The 18,852-nt window shown below is 41.3% G+C and overlaps 1 protein-coding gene across 2 annotated transcripts; it reads left to right on the top strand.

Moving 5' to 3' along the window:
* The first annotated feature begins 196 nt into the window (after positions 1 to 196).
* Positions 197 to 17,929, top strand: dtx1 (deltex 1, E3 ubiquitin ligase). Of its 2 annotated transcripts, none has more exons than XM_010787412.1 (8): positions 197 to 939; positions 7,170 to 7,231; positions 7,817 to 7,978; positions 9,603 to 9,664; positions 9,812 to 9,970; positions 11,070 to 11,231; positions 12,848 to 12,937; positions 13,635 to 17,929. In XM_010787412.1, exons 1-8 carry the CDS (start codon positions 197 to 199, stop codon positions 13,857 to 13,859), a joined length of 1,665 nt encoding a protein of 554 aa, XP_010785714.1. In that variant the 3' UTR covers positions 13,860 to 17,929. The 2 variants fall into 2 exon arrangements, with proteins under 2 accessions (XP_010785714.1, XP_010785715.1); XM_010787413.1 differs by having other exon boundaries at positions 7,847 to 7,978.
* Positions 17,930 to 18,852: the final 923 nt, after the last annotated feature.

The raw sequence follows: 18,852 nt of genomic DNA on the forward strand, positions 1-18,852 counted from the left end.
CCTGAATCTGTAAAGCCAGCAGAGGTGTCAAAAGATGCAGAATAAAGAAAATCTGGTCTAGAAAATGATGTTTATTCCTCCTCACATTTATCATTTGTGATCTTCTGTCCTTGCAAAGTAGCTGACCATAACAAAAGCTTTTTTTTTAGATTGTCCTCATTTTTCACTCTCTCCCCTGTCTTTTGTTTTAGGCACGATGAGACCAGCGCAGAGAAACTTCTATGAGCCGTCGTCCGCCCCGGGGAAAGGCGTGGTGTGGGAGTGGGAGAACGACAGCGGTTCGTGGACGCCGTATGACATGGAGATCTGTGTGACCATCCAGAATGCCTACGAGAAGCAGCACCCCTGGCTGGACCTCACCTCTCTGGGCTTTAGCTACCTCATCGACTTCAACAGCATGTGTCAGACCAACAGGCAGAGCCAGCGTAAGAGACGCCTGCGGAGACGCATGGACCTGGCCTACCCGCTCATCATGGGCTCTATCCCCAAGTCCCAGTCATGGCCCGTGGGAGCAAACTCCGGCCAGCCCTGCTCCTGCCAGCAGTGCATCCTGGTCAACAGCACGAGAGCCGCCTCCAATGCAATTCTGGCCTCTCAACGGCGTAAGCACTACGGCGGGACAACAGGAAACACAGGCGCTATAGGAACTCTCACTGCAGTGCGGCAGAGCAACACCTTTGCTGGAACCTCCCTCTGGTCCCCGACATCCGCCTCCTCGGGCCCCAACAACAATAACATAAGTATGGGAGGTGGGCATGCCAAAGCTGAACAGGTGCTGTTGCCACTGTCCTCTGCCAACTTCCCCTGTTCCCCCGTGATGCCCACTCTTTCATCCGCCCATGGCCACCACGCTCTCACCATCAACGGACAGAACAACCTGAACCGGCCGGGCACACAGCGCATTTCAATGAGCACTGCCAGAGGAGCCGTCCCACCAGGGTAATGACAAACAGAAGCATTCATACCCCTTATCTTCCACTTTGAATGAAGTATGCAGTGGCCTGTTACTTGTTATAGCACAGGCATAGTGCTCGGATTTGGTTGAATTTCCAGTTGAGCTGAGGCAATAGGAGGATATAAAAAGCAAAGACAATCTCTGTTTCTGCTTTTCTGCTTCACAAAGCTTTAGTCTCTTTGTGTCAGGAGTATTGTTCTCTGTTGTTTTCTACCTCTCTCTGCTGGTTTATGATACATTTCGTTGGGTCCAGTTGATTTTACAGAGGAAGAGCCCTTCTTTTCACATGTTCGTCTGCAATGGCGACTGCTTCATAATGAGCTTATGTTGGCCCCAATAGGCGTGAAATACTGCAACTCTTCTATATTATTCCCTGGCCTCTGCTTGCAAATTTCTTATTATGACACCATGCTGTGGTGGTCATGAAGAAAATGACATCGTAGGTTGAATATCTGGATCTTTGTGTGTGTAACCGCGTCTTTTGTTTTATGGTGTGGTTGTGTTCATGCACGGGCAGGCTCTGGTGTAGCTGTGGAAAGCTATTTGCCATGGAGGCAGAGCTCCACTGGGGAAGAATGAATAATGGATCAAGGAAAAATGGGAGCTTCAGCTGAGCGCTGTGACCTCAGAGCGATTCAGCGAAAGGAGGAAAAGAAGGTTGTGTAGCGTTGTAACCGATACTTCAGTCCTTTATCCTGCTTTCTTTTACTAAAATAAACCACTCCTGAACTAATTTGATTCCATTTTGCTCGCACTGCTCATGGGGAGAGACACACTTACTGCGTGTTTGAATAATGCCGTCCTTCACCCAGGCACACATCCTTTTACTTTCTGTGGCCTCATTCTGCGACACTGAAAGGAAACGTATATGATTTTGCTCTTCGTAGCAGGCCATGACCTTGTTTTATACAGCAAGCAGGTGGAAAATGATGCAACTTTGTGCCTAAAGAAAACCAGCATGGGAGGTATATACATTTTCTTCTTTATTCTAAGAAATCAGTGAAAGCTTGAATGTCACTTTTTCACACAAAATGTTTTTTGCGGACACAGAAAAAGCGAGGCAGAGGAATAGACTGGGGGTGAGGTGGAGTGTGTCAGTTCCCAGGCGAGTGGCTCGACATACAGGATGAGTGTGGTTAACATTCACACACACAACAGAACATGAGCTCACACACACAAAATGAAATGAGAAAAAAAAAAACACAAGTGTGCTCAGGGCCGATAACAGAGGAACCCACACAAAATGCAAAACATCAGATCTGTTTTTCACACAACAGAATAAAAAGGGTGCTGGGTGCGAGAAAGGTATTTGGCATCTATGGCTTGTTTACAAGAGTTGATGTCACTGCTTTAGATACACAAACCACCATACCATTTACATTTCTTGCATAGGATTGATTTCATCTGCCCATAAGCACAATCCATATGTTTTTTTGACTTGTGTATCGTTGGAGACTACATTTCAAATATTGATGTTTTTATTGTGTGAAGGAACCAAAGGGTTTCGGGCTATTAATGGTGTTGCATGCATCTGTCTTGCGTGAACTGATATTAGAAGTGGCACCATCTGCTGGTTTGTGTAAACACATCAGTTTATCTTAATAATGGGTTTGACACAGCCCACTATATAACACCTGCTTCTACAGGACACCTGCCATAAACCGAGGACCTGTGAAACAAGGTCATGTGTAGTCAGACAGATACAGGCTGCTATAGATTATTTTTGAATTATTCAGTTTACACTCTATTAACACTTGTGTGAAACAAAGGCTATGTTTAGTAGGGCTGCAACTTCAGATGTGTTTCAAAAAGCAGAATATTCTTGATGTTGATGATAACATTGAGTGATGAGGAGTTATTATATTCATTTATAAGACTGTTTGAAAGGTAAAGAAGCATATTATGAGGGTGGATTGAACAGAAATAATGTAACAAGATCTCTGAGCTGAGACGCTGCGCTGTGCTGTCTTCAGGCAACAGGGCACGAGTGTGTGTATGAATGTGCACGCTGTCATTGGCTGTGTTTACGAGCTTCACTCTGCTTGTGTTAAGACAGCTCGCCTGAGTGTTGGCTGGAGGGCTGTGTGTGAATTTCATTATCCCTCAGTGGGCAGCTCTGGGGCTTACCACCAGATACAATTAATATAAAAAATGAATTCATCAATCATGTCAGCTCATCAGGACCAAACTGATGTAATTTAGAATCATTGGTGTCATTATTGCTTAATTCTCAGGACATTTCAGGAGGTGAAAGAACATTGGCCATGTTGTAAACCCCCCACAGTGCAGCACGTACAGGGCTTTCCTCTGCCTCCTGATACTCGCAGCAATATGCAATTAAGCCCTCCTGGAGTTCTCTCCCTCCATCCCCCCTCTTACTGTCTTTATGGTGCATAATAAACAGATGAGGAGATATAAGACCTCCGTCAGCACATTCCTAACTAGGCCTAATGTAGTCTCTATTTGGGGAATCACATCCCTCCCGGTCTGATTAATTCCTCAAGGCAGGCTGGAGGTTCCCCCAGGATAGGAAGGAGGAAATAATTGAAAAAGGACAGCAACCCTCGTGCCCTGACCTAGCATGGGCCACAATTAAGGTGGTTTTAATGAGTTAGGTGTGAAGGGGTTGGATTCAACACTTAATTTGCATTGGTTTTAGGTTAGAAATTGCAGCGTTTGACCTACAAAAAAGCGCCATAGCAAATGGTAATTCCTCAGAAGCACACTACTGTCCACTTGTATAGGTTTGATTGTGGCCAGGCTCGGAGAAGGAGAGACATTTGAGTTGGCAGAGCAAAATAAATGCAGAGAGGATGATGTTTAGTCTGGTTTTCCAAAGGAGCCCTGTCAAAGCTTGGATACTGGAAAGGAAGGGTTGCAGTGTAAAGGCCAAAGGTCTGCTCTTGTTTGCACTGACGTTTTGGTAATTACTCATGAGCTAATGCAGCCTGCTGTTTATGATCAGTGGAGACCTCCGGCAGCATACTTTTAGGAACTAGATGATAAGTAATGACAATGGATTTTGATGCACTCCCAATAATTATGACGGTATTTTTAGACAAGAATTATGTGCGGCAGACAGTGGAATAAGCAACGAGGGGGAGGAGTTTAACCGTTGAAATAATCCAGCATTAGGATTGTCAGTGTCAGAGTGTGTGAAGCTGCTTCAGGCACAGCCATGATGGTGAGGGTCATACCTCCAGGTGCACATTTCTAAAAGCAAATTAAGAGAAAAGGTTGCGCAGAATTAGATGGAGTGGAAGCTGCTTACAGGTTACAGGTCGACTGGCTGGTCACGTGTTTACAAATAATTCTGCACTGTAAAGATAGGTAATCACGCTCTTTACAGAAGTAATGAAGAACAGCCAAAAAGCAATTGCCTGCAAGATGGGGATGTATTTGTCTTCGTATTAAAGTACACCATAAAAACAGAGTAGATAAGTATGTTAGCTTTTGCTAACAGTGTGTAGCTGTTTCATTAACATTGCATATTTATTATGCGATACACTTGCCGGCTCATGCCAAGATCTTTGCCAGAATTTGAAAGCAATAAAGATGAAAAGCATTTTCCTAATTAATGTAATGTTATGGATCTTTGACAAATCCTCCGTGCTGTGTGCCTATAGGAGTGTGTAGTTTGTGCACACGGCACACAATGAGATGGTGTTAAGGGCTCTCATGGTGTGCTGTCTCATTTCTTCTCCTAATGAAAATTATTTTTGTTTGATCACAGCGCTCTCACTGAACAAGCTTAATTATACATGCGTTCATAGAGGGAGGCGTCATGTGTTTTGATTTGATTTAGGCCTAAGTGCATGTTTAAATGGAGGAGGGACTCTCCCACTGGGCTTCACCTAATTTGGTTTTAATGAGTATCAGATGCCGCTTTGGCCAATCCCATTCTACTTCTGATATTCAGGTTTGAAAAGGTGTTTGGCACTTGCTCTGCCTTAAAGGAGCCCTATTACGCTCATTTTCAGGTTCATATTTGTATTTTGTGCCTCTAGTGTGACATGTTTACACGCTTTAATGTTGAAATAGGTTTTTATTTATCATACTGCCTGTGCTGCAGCTCTTTTCAGCCTCTGTCTGAAACCAGAGCCCAGTCTGCTCTGATTGGTTAGCTGGCCATCTGTGTTGTTATTGTTCAACCACTTAGGCTAAGGGGCAGGACATCTCTATCATGTACAATGTGTTGGAGCGCTAGCCAATAGAAGCGAGAGTGTATGTAGTGATGTCACTATGTTACTGAAGTAAATAAAGGAGTCCAATGGAGGCGTTTCAGGCAGGAAGGGGAAATGTGAGTGAGAGATATAGATTGGTAAATAGATATATTATATGCTTTGTTTATCTATCTTATATTGGTTTGTGTGCACACACCAGGAAAGGAAAATCCCCAAACAGCATAATCGGGTCCAGCGTAAAAATGTTCCTCTACTTTTAAAACCAATAAAAAAGGCAAAACTGTTTGTTTAACTTAGTAATGTATCGACTAGTTGGTTTGAGCTATAAGCAGTGACTGCAGTGGGGGAGTTCACAAGAGAATTCCTCTACTGCGGTTGAGGGTGTGAAATCACTTGCTTTTGTCACTAAAAATCAAACCTGTCTCAGTTTCACATCTTGAATTCAACATTTTGATATAAGGTGTTTGAAACAACAACAAATCACCGTGCTTTCATTTGTTTCCAGTCTGACACACGACAGGAGTCAGCTGATCCTGCTCTCTGGAGAAACAACATGGAGAGTCCCTACCAAAGGGACGATAGGACACATCAGCCTCAGCCAGGCCTCGCGTACCTTTCCCTTATTGCTTGCACTCAGCTAATTGAAGGGCTTCCCCTGGCGCAGGAACAGAGGCTCCGAGGCTCTGGCTAATATCAAAGCAGTCTCTGTGAAACACCTGAGCGCTGCAGGGCCAAAGATCTCAGTCCCTTCATGGTCAGAGAGCAGAGAGATTTAGAAGTATATGTGGAGATTAGTTAGTGTGTATGTATGTGTGTGTGTGTGTGATATGCTGAGATAAATTGCTCAGTGAGCAGTGCCCCATTTACACAGATAATTTCATTTAACTTTGTTCAAGTTATGTTTAAAAAACGTCTCAAACCATCTGCGTAAAGGAATTGTTTGGATGTTTTAAAGAGTGGTTGTATGAGGTACTTATCCACAGCCAGTGTATTCCCTACAGAAGATGGTGGTCTGCATGCCAGATGTTAGTTTGTGATATTCTGTGACTTTGAGGAGGTCGAGATAACACTCTAAAACAGCAAAGTCACACAATAACACAAATTAATTGACTTGTAATAGACCAGCAAGTTGTGGTTTCGTTTTCTTATACATATATGTTTTTAGATATTTACTTTATTGACCCCAACCCAACAGCTAATAAAGACTCATGAGAAAAGTGTATTGTTCTGATTAGCAGCTGAATGCTTCACTGTATTTACGAGACTTGATTTTGTGGGACTTTTTTTATAACCAACTCGCATCTGGTGCAATTACGTGTTCAATTCTGGTTCTTTACGTGTTGCTTCTTAGCTGTGATTTAAAGCAAGATATTGATTGCAAATGCATAACTTGAGTTGGCTTGTCATGACACTGGGGCTTTCTCTTTACCTGAGGAAAGAATAATGGTCTGCAAACTCTGCTGCTCCGAATGCTTTTCAGTAAACCACGGCCCTCTATAGCGACTCACTGATTGTGTGCCCATAATAATGCCTGAAGTGCTTTTGTCGGCTAGCTCCACAGATCTGTGAGAATGCGCAAGTCAACTGTCTTTGTCGTCTGTTTTCACCATGAACTCCAACCTCTCCAAATGTCATCCTGAATCAGACTCTGCTGCAGTGCTTTGTACATGAGTCAAGCTGTCTCATCCCATTGCAGTTGACTCTGTCTCTGTGGTGAAGCACATGTGACATTTTAACAGTTTTTTGTGGCATGTGGGGCAGAACGGGCTGCTGTTCTCACTTTTCTCAAGTGTGGCATTACAGGCAATGATGCATGATCAGGACAATTTAAATGTGTTTTTTGGTTTTTGAGAAAAGAACAAGAATAGACTGCCGCACAGAGAAGATGATTTGTGTTTACTGTGGATCTTGATGTCTCCTAATGGCCACTAGAGGTGGTAGTATGACCCTGAATGAATGTATGATGCGAGCTAGACACTTTCTGTGGCCATGATGTACTTTAAAAACATTTTATTCTTTGCTTTTTTTAGGGTTCCTGCTCTCCCAGTAAAAAACCTGACTGGAACTGGACCAGTGCACCCAGCCCTAGCAGGTTAGTCGACATTCAGGCTACTGGGCAATATGTCCAAATACCTTAATCCTTGAATGTCATATCATGGCTTTACAGTATACATTTTTTTTGTCAATTTAATAAATAAATATATTTATGAAAAAACTATATTGTGAAATATATTTTGGATACACCTGTGTTAATTAATTACCTCACAAATGACGTAATATATATATATATACCGGTATATATGAAGTAGTATTTCCTCATTTTATAAGAAACTTATAAGGTGAGATTATAAAGACAAAATACATATATATATATTTCAAGCTACATGCTGACTACATTTACATTGATGCACACACATACAGAATAGTCAGAGGAATTTGAGTTAGTTCGTTTTTCTATTGATTAATTTCGGCATATGTCATTGTCAATATAAAAGACGCAAAATTGTCATATTTATTTATCGCCTAGCTCTTATTCATTGTATAGCATCTGCTAAAAATTAGATTTGAGTGCTGAAACTCTTATTGATCTTGAAAGACATTTACAATTAGTGTTTTTTTCCATTCTTCTTTGTGTGTATTTTTGTGTGTATGTGTGTGTGCTGTCCTTATGCTTCAGGTATGACAGGTATCCTGATGTGCGCTGCAGGTCTGCCGGTTTGCCTGACCCGGGCCCCCAAGCCCATTCTGCATCCGCCCCCCATCAATAAGAGCGACATGAAGCCTGTTCCAGGGATCAATGGCATGCGCCGCAAAACCAAGAAAAAGCACCTGAGAAGAGGTAAGATGGAGCAAGTCAATCCGAAGAGAGGAGGAAGTGTATTGAGAACAAAGTGTAAATGCTACCATGGTATTTGTATATGGTGTTGGAACATTGGAAATGCACTGAGAAGAGAAATAGACCAACCACTGACTGTCAGCAGACTCTCTCTTTTCTTCCAAGCTTTACAGGATGTTTCCCCATCAGCTGTTCCTTTGTCTGTTGTTTACCATGCAAACAAAATCAAAGATGTTTACAAAATGATCCTTTAAATGCTTCCAATTTCAGCTGCATGAAGGTTTACAATAAATCCACACTCACCGTGGTCCCTGATGATTAGTGAGGCGAGAATGCCTTTACCTTTTTTCAAAAGCTCCTATAAAATGTAATGATGATTGCTTGTTCAGATTAATGAGCAAACGCAGCGAAAGTGTTAATGTAACCATTTTATTTGTGTTACATGCAGATTGATAGAGGCAGTTGTAAGGAAAGTAATTAACAGGGGAAATGTTGTACGGAGCTGGTTTGAGAGGGGATCTGGTGTTCAGTTGGACGGCTTTGTGCTTGAATAAGTGCTGGTCGATGGAAGCCTTGGAAACCGCCCGCCTCCCACAGGAGTCTTTGTCCTAATTGATCAGTGAGGCTGTTGGGCTTCGGTTTCTTCACCGTGGTCGTCCTCTTCAACCCTTAAGAGCAGATGATGCAGTGGGACATTATTTAACGGGTCCCATAGTTTAATCTAATTTACTAGGAAGGATCCTGACATGTGGCTGTAAATGTATAGGAAGGTTCCTGCTAGGGGAGACTATAATTCTAAATGAACGATGATTGAACATTTCTGGGGTGTTAAATGGAGGAATGAGGCAGCTGCCTGTATATCCCTGTATATTCCGAGTTTAAACTGATACTGGAGAGCTGTGAGGGGAATACAAAAGTGTTTTTTTTCTAAAGCAGGGAGATATGGGCTTATCCTTCTCTGCTTTCTGTACAGAAAAAGGTCAGACAGCTCTTGATCCGGGCTAATGAAGCCATCAAGTAGGCATTGTGTAAAAATTTCTGTCTTTCTCCTCCTTTTTCCTGTTCTCACTCCTCCTTCTCTTCACAGCTCTCTGCCTCTTCCCTCTTTCCGCCTTTATACCTTTTTTTTCCCTCAGTGTTCCTCTCTCCACTGCTCTCCCTCCCTCTGTTTTCGCTGGCTGTCCCTCAGATGAACAAACAAAGGCTCCCGGGGGAGAAGAGGTTGCCTGTAAGCGTATTAGGGGTGTAAGCTGTGGGTGTGCTCTCAGCCATGCTAGCCTGGTTGCACACAGGGATTATGAGAGTGTGGGGATGGCTGGGTTATGTTTGAGTTTTGAAGGTGACCTCCTCCTTAACACCACAGACATGTGAACGACATTCACATGGGAAAACACTCTTTCATCAGAAAAAAAGGTGTCAGCGTGACGACTGAAACTCATAAAAGTGTGTCATCCGTCAAGATCCTACTGTTATTATTCTCTTGTGTTTAAATGACAAATAAATGCCATTCAGAGGTCTTTCTTGCCCTTTTTCATATTTACTTGTGATGTGTGGGTGTTAGCAAGTGGCTGGATTGGCTTTTCTTCACCGGTCAACTCATTTCTCTTATGCTTTATTTTATGACAAGGCAAAAACCCAGAGGATGTGGTGCGAAGATACACAGAGAAGATTAAAGTGGTGCCAGATGAGGTAAGAAAAACACAAGCATGCACAGAAGATTGCCCACCACCAAGAGATGCTCTCTGCGACCGTTAGATGTCCTAACCATGTGTGAAAGTCTCATGATTACACAGTCACTTAGAATGACAGCTGAAGTATTTTGTTTGTCTATTCCAGGACTGTACCATCTGCATGGAGAGGCTGGTCATGGCGTCAGGCTATGAAGGCATCCTGCAGCACAAAGGCATCAAGCCAGAGCTGGTGGGCAAACTTGGCAAGTGTGGCCACATGTACCATCTGCTGTGCCTGGTGGCCATGTACAACAATGGCAATAAGGTGGGTAAAAGCTTGAGAGCCAGACGTTGTTATGATGTCACTCTAGTTGATCAAATTATAATCTCGTGAGGCCCTGACGGATTGTATGGCACTGGCAGATGATCAGGATTTAATATCATTGCACACCGATGGGAATTTTATGAAGTCCCATCAGATAAGTCATACAAGTATTAATAGAAAAATACTAGTTACTAAACTATGGCTCCCTTCGGTTCAGTTTACTTGTATTAATATGTTGTTCGTTAATGCAAATGTTGGCAAATTTAATTAGCAGCCATCAGTGTTACATTACCAATAATTGGTATAATCATGTGAAATATATGTATCAATTACTATTAAAAGGCCGGATTAGACAAATTTAATTTATTTTGTCACTTAGCTCTGGTGGTATCTAAAAGAGTAAAACGTTTTGGTTTTGTTTCTCTGAGTTTTTTTACATATCCTTCTTTGAGATTTCTGCTTTCATCCTGTTCTGATTGTCGGAACATTTCAAACTACAATCAAATATTTTAACACAGTTTTTGTGGAAATGTACTAGCACGTTGTTTTACTGAAGAGACATGTTGCAGTTAAATATTTTTCAAAGCTGTATTCAAAGACTTTTTGGCCACTTGACATTAACCATAAAAAATGTCAATTCATGACCATTAACATATTAGCAAACATTTACTATTTATAAATCCAGATGTAGATCTACCTTCAGCATTCATTTTGAGTTGTGTTTCTAGTGAACCAATACATCTATTAGTTAACTGATTTAGCGCTTGTTTAGTCTCTTTCCTAATTGCTTCGTAGATCTAAGGGGAACTGCTAATTCTCTATGGGTTTCTCATCGCATTCAAATGATAGATTATCATTTAATCATGTTGAAGAGAAATGTTGAGAGGCTTTAAATATAAGTTTACTTCCAGCATTACGAACTAAATGGCATTCATGTTTGGGAGACCAAGCTGAAATATCAGAGACAAATATCTCAAAACGCAAATAAAATACAAAATATCTACATGACTACAATCACAGGAGGTGAAGTAAAAAATGTCTTTAATTTGGGTTCATTTACCACTTACCCTGCCAATATTTATATTTTTTTATCAAACAGGATGGCAGTCTTCAGTGCCCAACATGTAAAACCATCTATGGGGAGAAAACGGGCACCCAGCCTCCTGGGAAGATGGAGTATCACGTCATCCCCCACTGCCTGCCCGGCTACCCAGACTCCAAGAGCATCCGCATCGTCTACGACATTCCTGCTGGGATCCAGGTCAGAACCGTGTCACTTCACTAAATCCACCATGCGTCTTTTGTGTATCCTGATCCTTTCTTTCATATCTCTACATCTGTGTGCTTTTCTACAACTGCTACCTATCTGCTTGAGTCTGAAAGACGGTTATAAGTGCAGGAAAATTAGGTGTTGCCGCTATGCAAGTCCCATGGTGATCCCGCATAGAAGATGGATGTTTCTTCCATTGATTTTCAGCATTTAATTTATCATTTAAAATGAAATATAAATCTATTTTAGAGACGAGAATAAACGGATCCAATAAAGGTCATTTGGATTTTTCATTGCATTTGCTGTGGAGAGGAGAGCATGTTTTTGCAGCCTGGTTCTGTGTCGGTGAGATGAAAGGGTTGCGTATTTCATCCTGACTGCTTAAAGGAGCTTTAATAGAGTCAATAAACTGACCTTTTTCCACCAGAGGAACAGGCTTTGTGTCCCGGGGGACAGAGAATACTGGGGGTGACCTGACCGCTCAGGGAACATTTCTGTAGGTCTCCCGCCTCTCTTCTTTCTCCTCTCACTCCTCGGTCCACTATGTAACTCTGTAATGGAGCTAATGAACAACAGCAAAATAATATTACAGTTCAAATCAATTAATTAATTAAAACTATCACAGGAATAAACAAAAGATAAAACGTATATCTCTAAAGGTGTACACTGTATTTCTTCTGCTTTGAAATCAGATTGATGTCTGTGATGATAGGTCTGTCTCATTGGTCTACATGTACTGAGGAGACAAGGAGACAACAAGAAGTGAAGGGACTCTCGACACACAAAAAAGGCCTGATATAACAAATGTTCAAACCTCGCTGGAAATAGGAAACATTTGTGGGAAAAGTACTCCGGTGTGAACGCGGCTATTATGTGACCAATTTACCATGACAAGGCAGCTGTAACTACAAATTCCTTTATTAATAAGTGTGGGTGGGAAATTTATTTAATCAAGTTTTTTTCACATTGGAGCTATGAGAGCACAATTCTTAAATATGATATATCTACAAAAACAAAATGCTAAGGTTACTAGATAAGGTGTAAGGGATTATCTAAATATCGTGAAACAAAACAATTTCCTCAAATTCTATAACTTCTTATTTTACTCTGATGCACGCTTGATATATAACAATTATTCACAACCTTGGTACCTATGGTAGCATCTACTAAGAGTGACTGGGTACCACAGTTCAGAATTACAGCCTTGTTGTCTTCTTCCAGACACGCAAAAATGGAGTTTCAGGGAGCTTGGCAGTGTTTAAAATCATACTGAATCTACTTATTATCTCACACCAATGGACTTCTATGTACTGTGCTGTTTCATGTAGTGTTTTTTTCATTATGCAGGGGGGTTTTGTCCACCTTACCATGCACAACAGATGCAAATTATCTCCGAGCTAACTCTGATGCAATTACTTTTAATTGTGTGCTGTCCCTGGAAAAATAAACAATACATAAAATAAATAATTGGATATTCACAATAGCATATCACTTTTTTCTTTTTTTTACATTGTTATCTACGTATTGCTGTTGACATCTCCGACACAATAAAGTCGTAATTGGGAGAAGAGTTGTAACGTTTTTTTGCTTGACTTTTTTTTCACCAGACCAATGAGCACCCCAGCCCCGGGAAAAAATTCAGTGCCAGAGGGTTTCCTCGACACTGCTACCTCCCTGACAATGACAAAGGCAGGAAGGTAAGCACTGATGGTCCATGAAAACAATCAGACACAGACAACAACAGCTCAGAAGCATTAAATCCTTGCAAGTGTGCTTAGCTGCACATTATTTCTTTCTTAAGAAGGGGAAAGCATCTCTGCTCCTTATCTTGCTTGTATATTGCAAGATCTTTCTTCACTAAAACTTGAAGTTACTTATTGTTTGGAAAATACTGAATGTACTCTTTCAGAGTAGTAGATGATAACAAAGGCCCAACTGTAACTGTGTACGTAACAGGATGTAAGATTACCTGGAAGAGCGTCAGGACACTCTGTTAGGCATATGATAGCTATGTGACAACGATTAACATGATGATTCAGCCTCTATGGAGATAGACATTATGACAAACATGATCATTTCTGACGTGGGTCTTAACTAATCTAAACTAAACATTGTATACTGCTTTGAACCGGTATTCATGCATCTTGTGACTGTGATGCACCCTCTCTTGTACTAGTTGTACCATATGCTCTGTATGTGATGACTACTTCCATTCTTGCAAGGATAATAAATACATGTATCCTGACATTGAAGCTCGAGCCGGTGACGAGTGACGAATTATATTTTTTCTGAGTAGTATATGAAAGCTAAAAAATATTTTTAAAGAGGGATAACATCATAGTTACTTTCTTCTTGCTAAAGCAGGATAATGACATCCTTCTTTCTTCTCTCCAGGTCTTAAAGCTGCTGATCATGGCCTGGGACCGACGCCTCATCTTCACCATCGGCACGTCCAGCACCACGGGAGAATCGGACACGGTGGTGTGGAACGAGATTCACCACAAGACAGAATTTGGTTCCAACCTGACTGGTCACGGCTACCCGGACCACAAATACCTGGACAACGTCCTGACAGAGCTGTCGGCCCAGGGGGTCGGCGAGGACAACCTGAAGGACTGATAGTTGCCTGAGATGGTACACAGGAACAGCGCACACCATGCCCCACCGTCTCCCAGGCAACAGGAAGCTTCATGACATGCCAAAAAGCAGCCGACAACTCTTTACTCCCCACAAACGAAAATACCCTGCAGAAGCAGTGGCACAAGAGCAACCCAAGCAAAAATAAATGACGTGGTTATGGTCGATATCTTGATTTGTATAACCTAAGATTTCCCCCCTGCTGTCTCTTGATCCATGCCTTGAGCAAGTTCTCAGAGGGTAACAAACGTAAAGACAAGGTGAGGATTGTGGCTTGGTGAATGGTATTTAACCCCTTTAGATTAAACTGAAGCTGTTCCTCTGCACTTGATGAGGGGACACACCTGGCATATTTTAAAATGCTAAACTCCAGAATGCATGGCCCAGACTAACGCTGCATAATGAAGGTTGGGTGATAACCTGCAATCTGATGAAATGTTGATAGATCAGCTGTTGCTTGATCTTGTGAAGATTATATCTAAGACAATTTCAGCATATTGAATTAATCCAAAGGAATTAATTAATTGCATCCCCCGTTTTTTCAAATATTTGATTATTGTCCTGTAACAAGTGGTGGTTTCGTGATTTTGAAAGAGAGGATTGTGGCGTGTTTTTGGTGACTATACAGTTGTAATGGGCATTTCGGATATTTTCCACTTCAGATACTTTAAGTCAATTGTTTTCGACTATGAAAGTGTGTCCTGTTGTGCATGAAATAAATTCCAGAGGCTATAAAACATCAATGTTTGATATTAAACCTATGTTGTATGAGCGGAGACATGAAAGATAGATAAAACAAGCATCTTACCAGCCAGTTTGATGCCTGTTATGAGATGTTGTAAATTGACAGGCTGTGGTTGTGAAGCGGTTTTGGCTACGCTCCAAGGTTAAACTCATTTGTTTGGTTGACACACTGATGACGCTGACCTCTGTTTGTATAAAGCCTGCGTTATTTTTTTCCATGTTGGAGGCAACCCGGGCGTCGGCACCATCCATCATTCTGACCATACATGAGGGTCGAGTGTGTGGTTGCGTGCTCTCAGGCAATAATATGCTGGCTTGAGGTCCTTTAGGAGAAAAGCTGAACACACTCCTGGCAGATGGACATTCGTCTTTCAGCACCAACAGTTCTCTCTGTTGGAGATCCATCTTTGGCTCCTGCTCGCCTGCAATCCACAAGTCTCTTGTGAGCTTGTTAGCTTGTACAGCGAGCAATGAAACATCTCTTTTCCTGCGTGAGCTCACTCAGAGTTGTTAGGCAAGATGCTATGGCCTCGCCCCCATCTTTCCTCCTCAGCAGCAGCAGAGTACTTGCAACCATTGCAAATGTTGGTCTAGTATTTAGTTCTGCACTCTCCATTCCCCCCTAAGATGTTATGCCCGTGAGGTAAAGAGTTTTTCTGTAGATCCTTGGTGGAGTTGTGCTCTACTCAGAGATTAAAGATAACCCAGTGCTGCATAATTCTCCATAATTATATCTGATCAATTTTAATGAGTGGGGGTGTAGATGCATGGTTTATCGTGTGGGCACCCAGCTGTGAGCTTAGTTTTGGAGTGAATCATAGTCTTCCATAGCACTTTGAGGCAACGTTTTTTTTTGATCAGACCTTTTAGTTTTTAGGAAAATGTCTTAAATTGTGTTTTTTTTTAAATTGATGTTTATAAACCGGCTTGCGATGCTTTGAAAAATATATACGATATACATTTGCAGATGTGATATAGCCTACCTTTAAATTCAAGCTCAATTTGAGTCGGTGGTGTTGGTTTAATTTATTTTTATACTCTTCTATATAGAATATATAAAATTACCATCTGGCCCACATATCTATACACAGGCACATCTTAACATGAATACAGAAAATCTGGCAAAGATGAATTTGTCAGTATGTCAGGGACTGTTGAAAATGTACTACATGTTATGGACGTCTTATATTACAAGTAGTCTTAGCGTATGCTGCTGTCGTTACCTTAATGTAGAATCTGTGTTGTCGATCCTGCTGGATTCCAATAAATACAAGTGTATCTTTATTATTGGTGGGGGAGCTTTAGCAGCATGAAGATGTCCGTTCCCCCACAATGGGCCATTTCTCTTTTTCTACTTTGACATGGGAATGGTTGCAGTCGGCAATCTCTGTTCAGTTTGGAGGTGAAAACGGCGCGCCTGGGTGAAATAAAAGAAACAAATAATGGTTGGGGTCTTTGCTTTAGTTACATGGAGCAACAGATTGGTGAAATTTGACCTCAGTCAGTTGTCAAGTTAGATATAACCTACTTTATTGAAAATTATAAAGACCCTGAAAACCCATTTTCTCAATCATCTTCTTACTTTATCGTACACAAACACACCAATACATGATCTGCCATTTCTTCGTATTTATGTCTTGGCATGTTAATACAAAAAGCCTATTTTTGCCAGGCAATATACTAAGTAATTCAACAACTGGACAGTTTGTTTTTATTTGTCTTAAAAAACAGACAGTGTAACAAGCCAAGGGCTCAAGTTCCCTCACAACTACTAGCTAGCTACAAAGGTTAGCTGTTAGCTAGATTTGTTATTGTTAAGCTAGGCACATTAGCTTTAAATTGCCGCTTAAATTAGTGTTTTATGTTACAGAGAAACACTTCTTTTTTTTAAAGAGAAAAAACGTTTTCAGGGGCTTTGAACTACTTTTGTCTGTTTACATTGACACCTGCTAAACAAACCACTAAAGTTATTTGTGAGTGTGATATTTGACCCAGGTGTTGAAAACATATTCTTTTGGCCTGTTCTCTTTTTTTCCTTCACAACCTTTTTGACTCCCTTTATATTACGGGACAGCAAAAGAGAATGCTTCCAACCTTTCAGGGAATGTTTTCCATGTTGATTGAAGTTTCATTAACCAGAGAAATCCAAATGTTTGCTTCTTCTTTGACTTTTCCTTTCCATGTGTCGGCCTTGTAGTACGGCCCTTTAGACTTTTCAGGTGTGTACAGACTTATATGGCAATGATGAACAAAACATGGTTTGGTATATTATGTGTCTGATTAAGAAAGAGAGAGATGGTGTTTATGCAATTTACTATTTTTAAGATCTATTACATGATTTATGTAGCAAGAAGGCAGATCTTTTTGGTTTTAAATGTCAATGGATGTTTTCTTTATGGGGTTCCTACCTCCAGGAACAAAGGGGTTGCGATCCGAAGATTTTCACATGCTATGTACTAGAAAACATATATTTTTGATGTCTTTTTTTTAATTATGATTGTCTCTAAAAGAACTATAACACAACATTGTTGTATTACTCTTAAGATTCATTCCATGCTATGTTCACTTTGATTAGAGGTGGTAGTCACTTTTATTAGGCCTATATGAAGTATTTGCAGTTGTACCCTCTTATAACTGTACTTCTCTCTAAATGATACCTTAACATTTTTCAGTGGATATACTGTGTGTTTGTGTCTGATTGTTTGTGCGAGTGTGTGTGAATGTATGCCGAGTTTGCGTCTAGTAAACAGAAATTAGGTTCATGTCCTTTTAAAGATACTGTTCTCCGAGAGGTGCATGTTAACCAAACTGTGAGCAACTGTATTGACAATGCATAGCTTTTGCGTATGAAAACATCATAGCTTCTTTAGAGATATCACCCAGGTCTTCTGGGGATTTAGCACTGTGGTTTTGCATCTTACTCCAGTTAGATAAAAGTTGATTTCCTCTACCGGGTTTGATTTCCGCAGATGGGGACGACTCGGCGTTTGGCTGCTCTCCTCAGTCTTTTAACATCTCAAACATCTGAATGTGTTGCATTTGAAGTGCACATTTTAATTGACATTTTGCGAATCATGATTTTTGTGGTTTGATTTCTCTGAAGCAGTGTCTACATTTTGCTATTTAAAATGGTTCACAAAGATGAACAGAGATCAATTCAAAGCAAGATATAAAGATACATTGATTCAACTATAAAGGGCTTCTTAATCTATCGGTCTTTATTGAATTGTGATGACATTGTTGCATGTTTGTGTGTTTCTTGTGGAAAAATAAATGTGCCCTGGATAAGGGTAGTTTGTTTGAACTTTTGTCACCTTGACTCCCCCCTCGTTATTTTCTCCACTCGGTGGCATGTCATTTAGCTCCACCATTTCGTTCTCTTCAGGCTACTCCCTGCTCTACACCTCTTTATATGGTTATAAATGAGCTTTGCTGGAGCTGAGGAGTGCAGCAGAAATGGTTTTCACTGGCAGTAAATTTGCTTTATGGTCCTTTTCTGTCACTGACTGCTGTATGTTGGTGCTGTGGTGAGGAGCTGTGGTTGATGCATACTAAAGCAGGCCTGTGGGAGATCAACTTCCCCTTCAACACACACCCTCTTCCTCCCATAAAATGACCCTGCAGATCAGGGATAAGTCTCCTCCTAACAGATCCTAAACCCCCGGCCCCACCTCCTCCCATCGCTCACCTCTCATGGCTAATGAGAGGGAGACTCTGCGGCATCACTGCAGGTAGGTCTGCTCTCATTAGCATTTAAACAAGGCCAGGAGGAGGAACGGCTGCAAACTAGAGCCTCATCCGGGGGAGCATGCCTCCTGACCCCCCTAGAGGAGGTGAGGACCGCCCCCCCCCCCACTTATAAAATAGCACTTTACCTCTGCTTACACCTATATGCCATTTTATATGCTGTGAGCTGATTATCGTGCCTTCATTGTAAGAGTAGCGGGTACACTGTGTATGTGCGTATTCCACTTGTGCGCCCGGTACATTAATGGGAAACCCTAGTTTGTGCATGTTCAATACATTTGTAACACTGTAGCCTACACATGAACGTTTCTTTTTGGTTCACCAAAAAAAAATCTCACTCCAAGCTGAACTCAAATGTTGGCAGCCCTGTGCAACATACACATTAATGCAGCAGCAATATTAATAGAGAAACATCAGACATAATAGTAAAACACTGCAAGGGAACATTTTATTGCACCAGGAGCTATCTTGGGACTTTTACTGC

The sequence above is a fragment of the Notothenia coriiceps genome, unplaced genomic scaffold (assembly GCF_000735185.1).
Source record: "Notothenia coriiceps isolate Sejong01 unplaced genomic scaffold, NC01 NC01_scaffold00030361, whole genome shotgun sequence".
Lineage (NCBI taxonomy): Eukaryota > Metazoa > Chordata > Actinopteri > Perciformes > Nototheniidae > Notothenia > Notothenia coriiceps.

Excerpts from the sequence above, each read along its gene's own strand:
- dtx1 (XM_010787412.1), top strand. The coding sequence starts at position 197 with ATGAGACCAGCGCAGAGAAACTTCTATGAGCCGTCGTCCGCCCCGGGG. Across the intron at positions 7,979-9,602 it reads GAAAAAGCACCTGAGAAGAG|GCAAAAACCCAGAGGATGTG; the intron begins GTAAGATGGAGC and ends TTTTATGACAAG. Across the intron at positions 9,971-11,069 it reads TGTACAACAATGGCAATAAG|GATGGCAGTCTTCAGTGCCC; the intron begins GTGGGTAAAAGC and ends TTTATCAAACAG.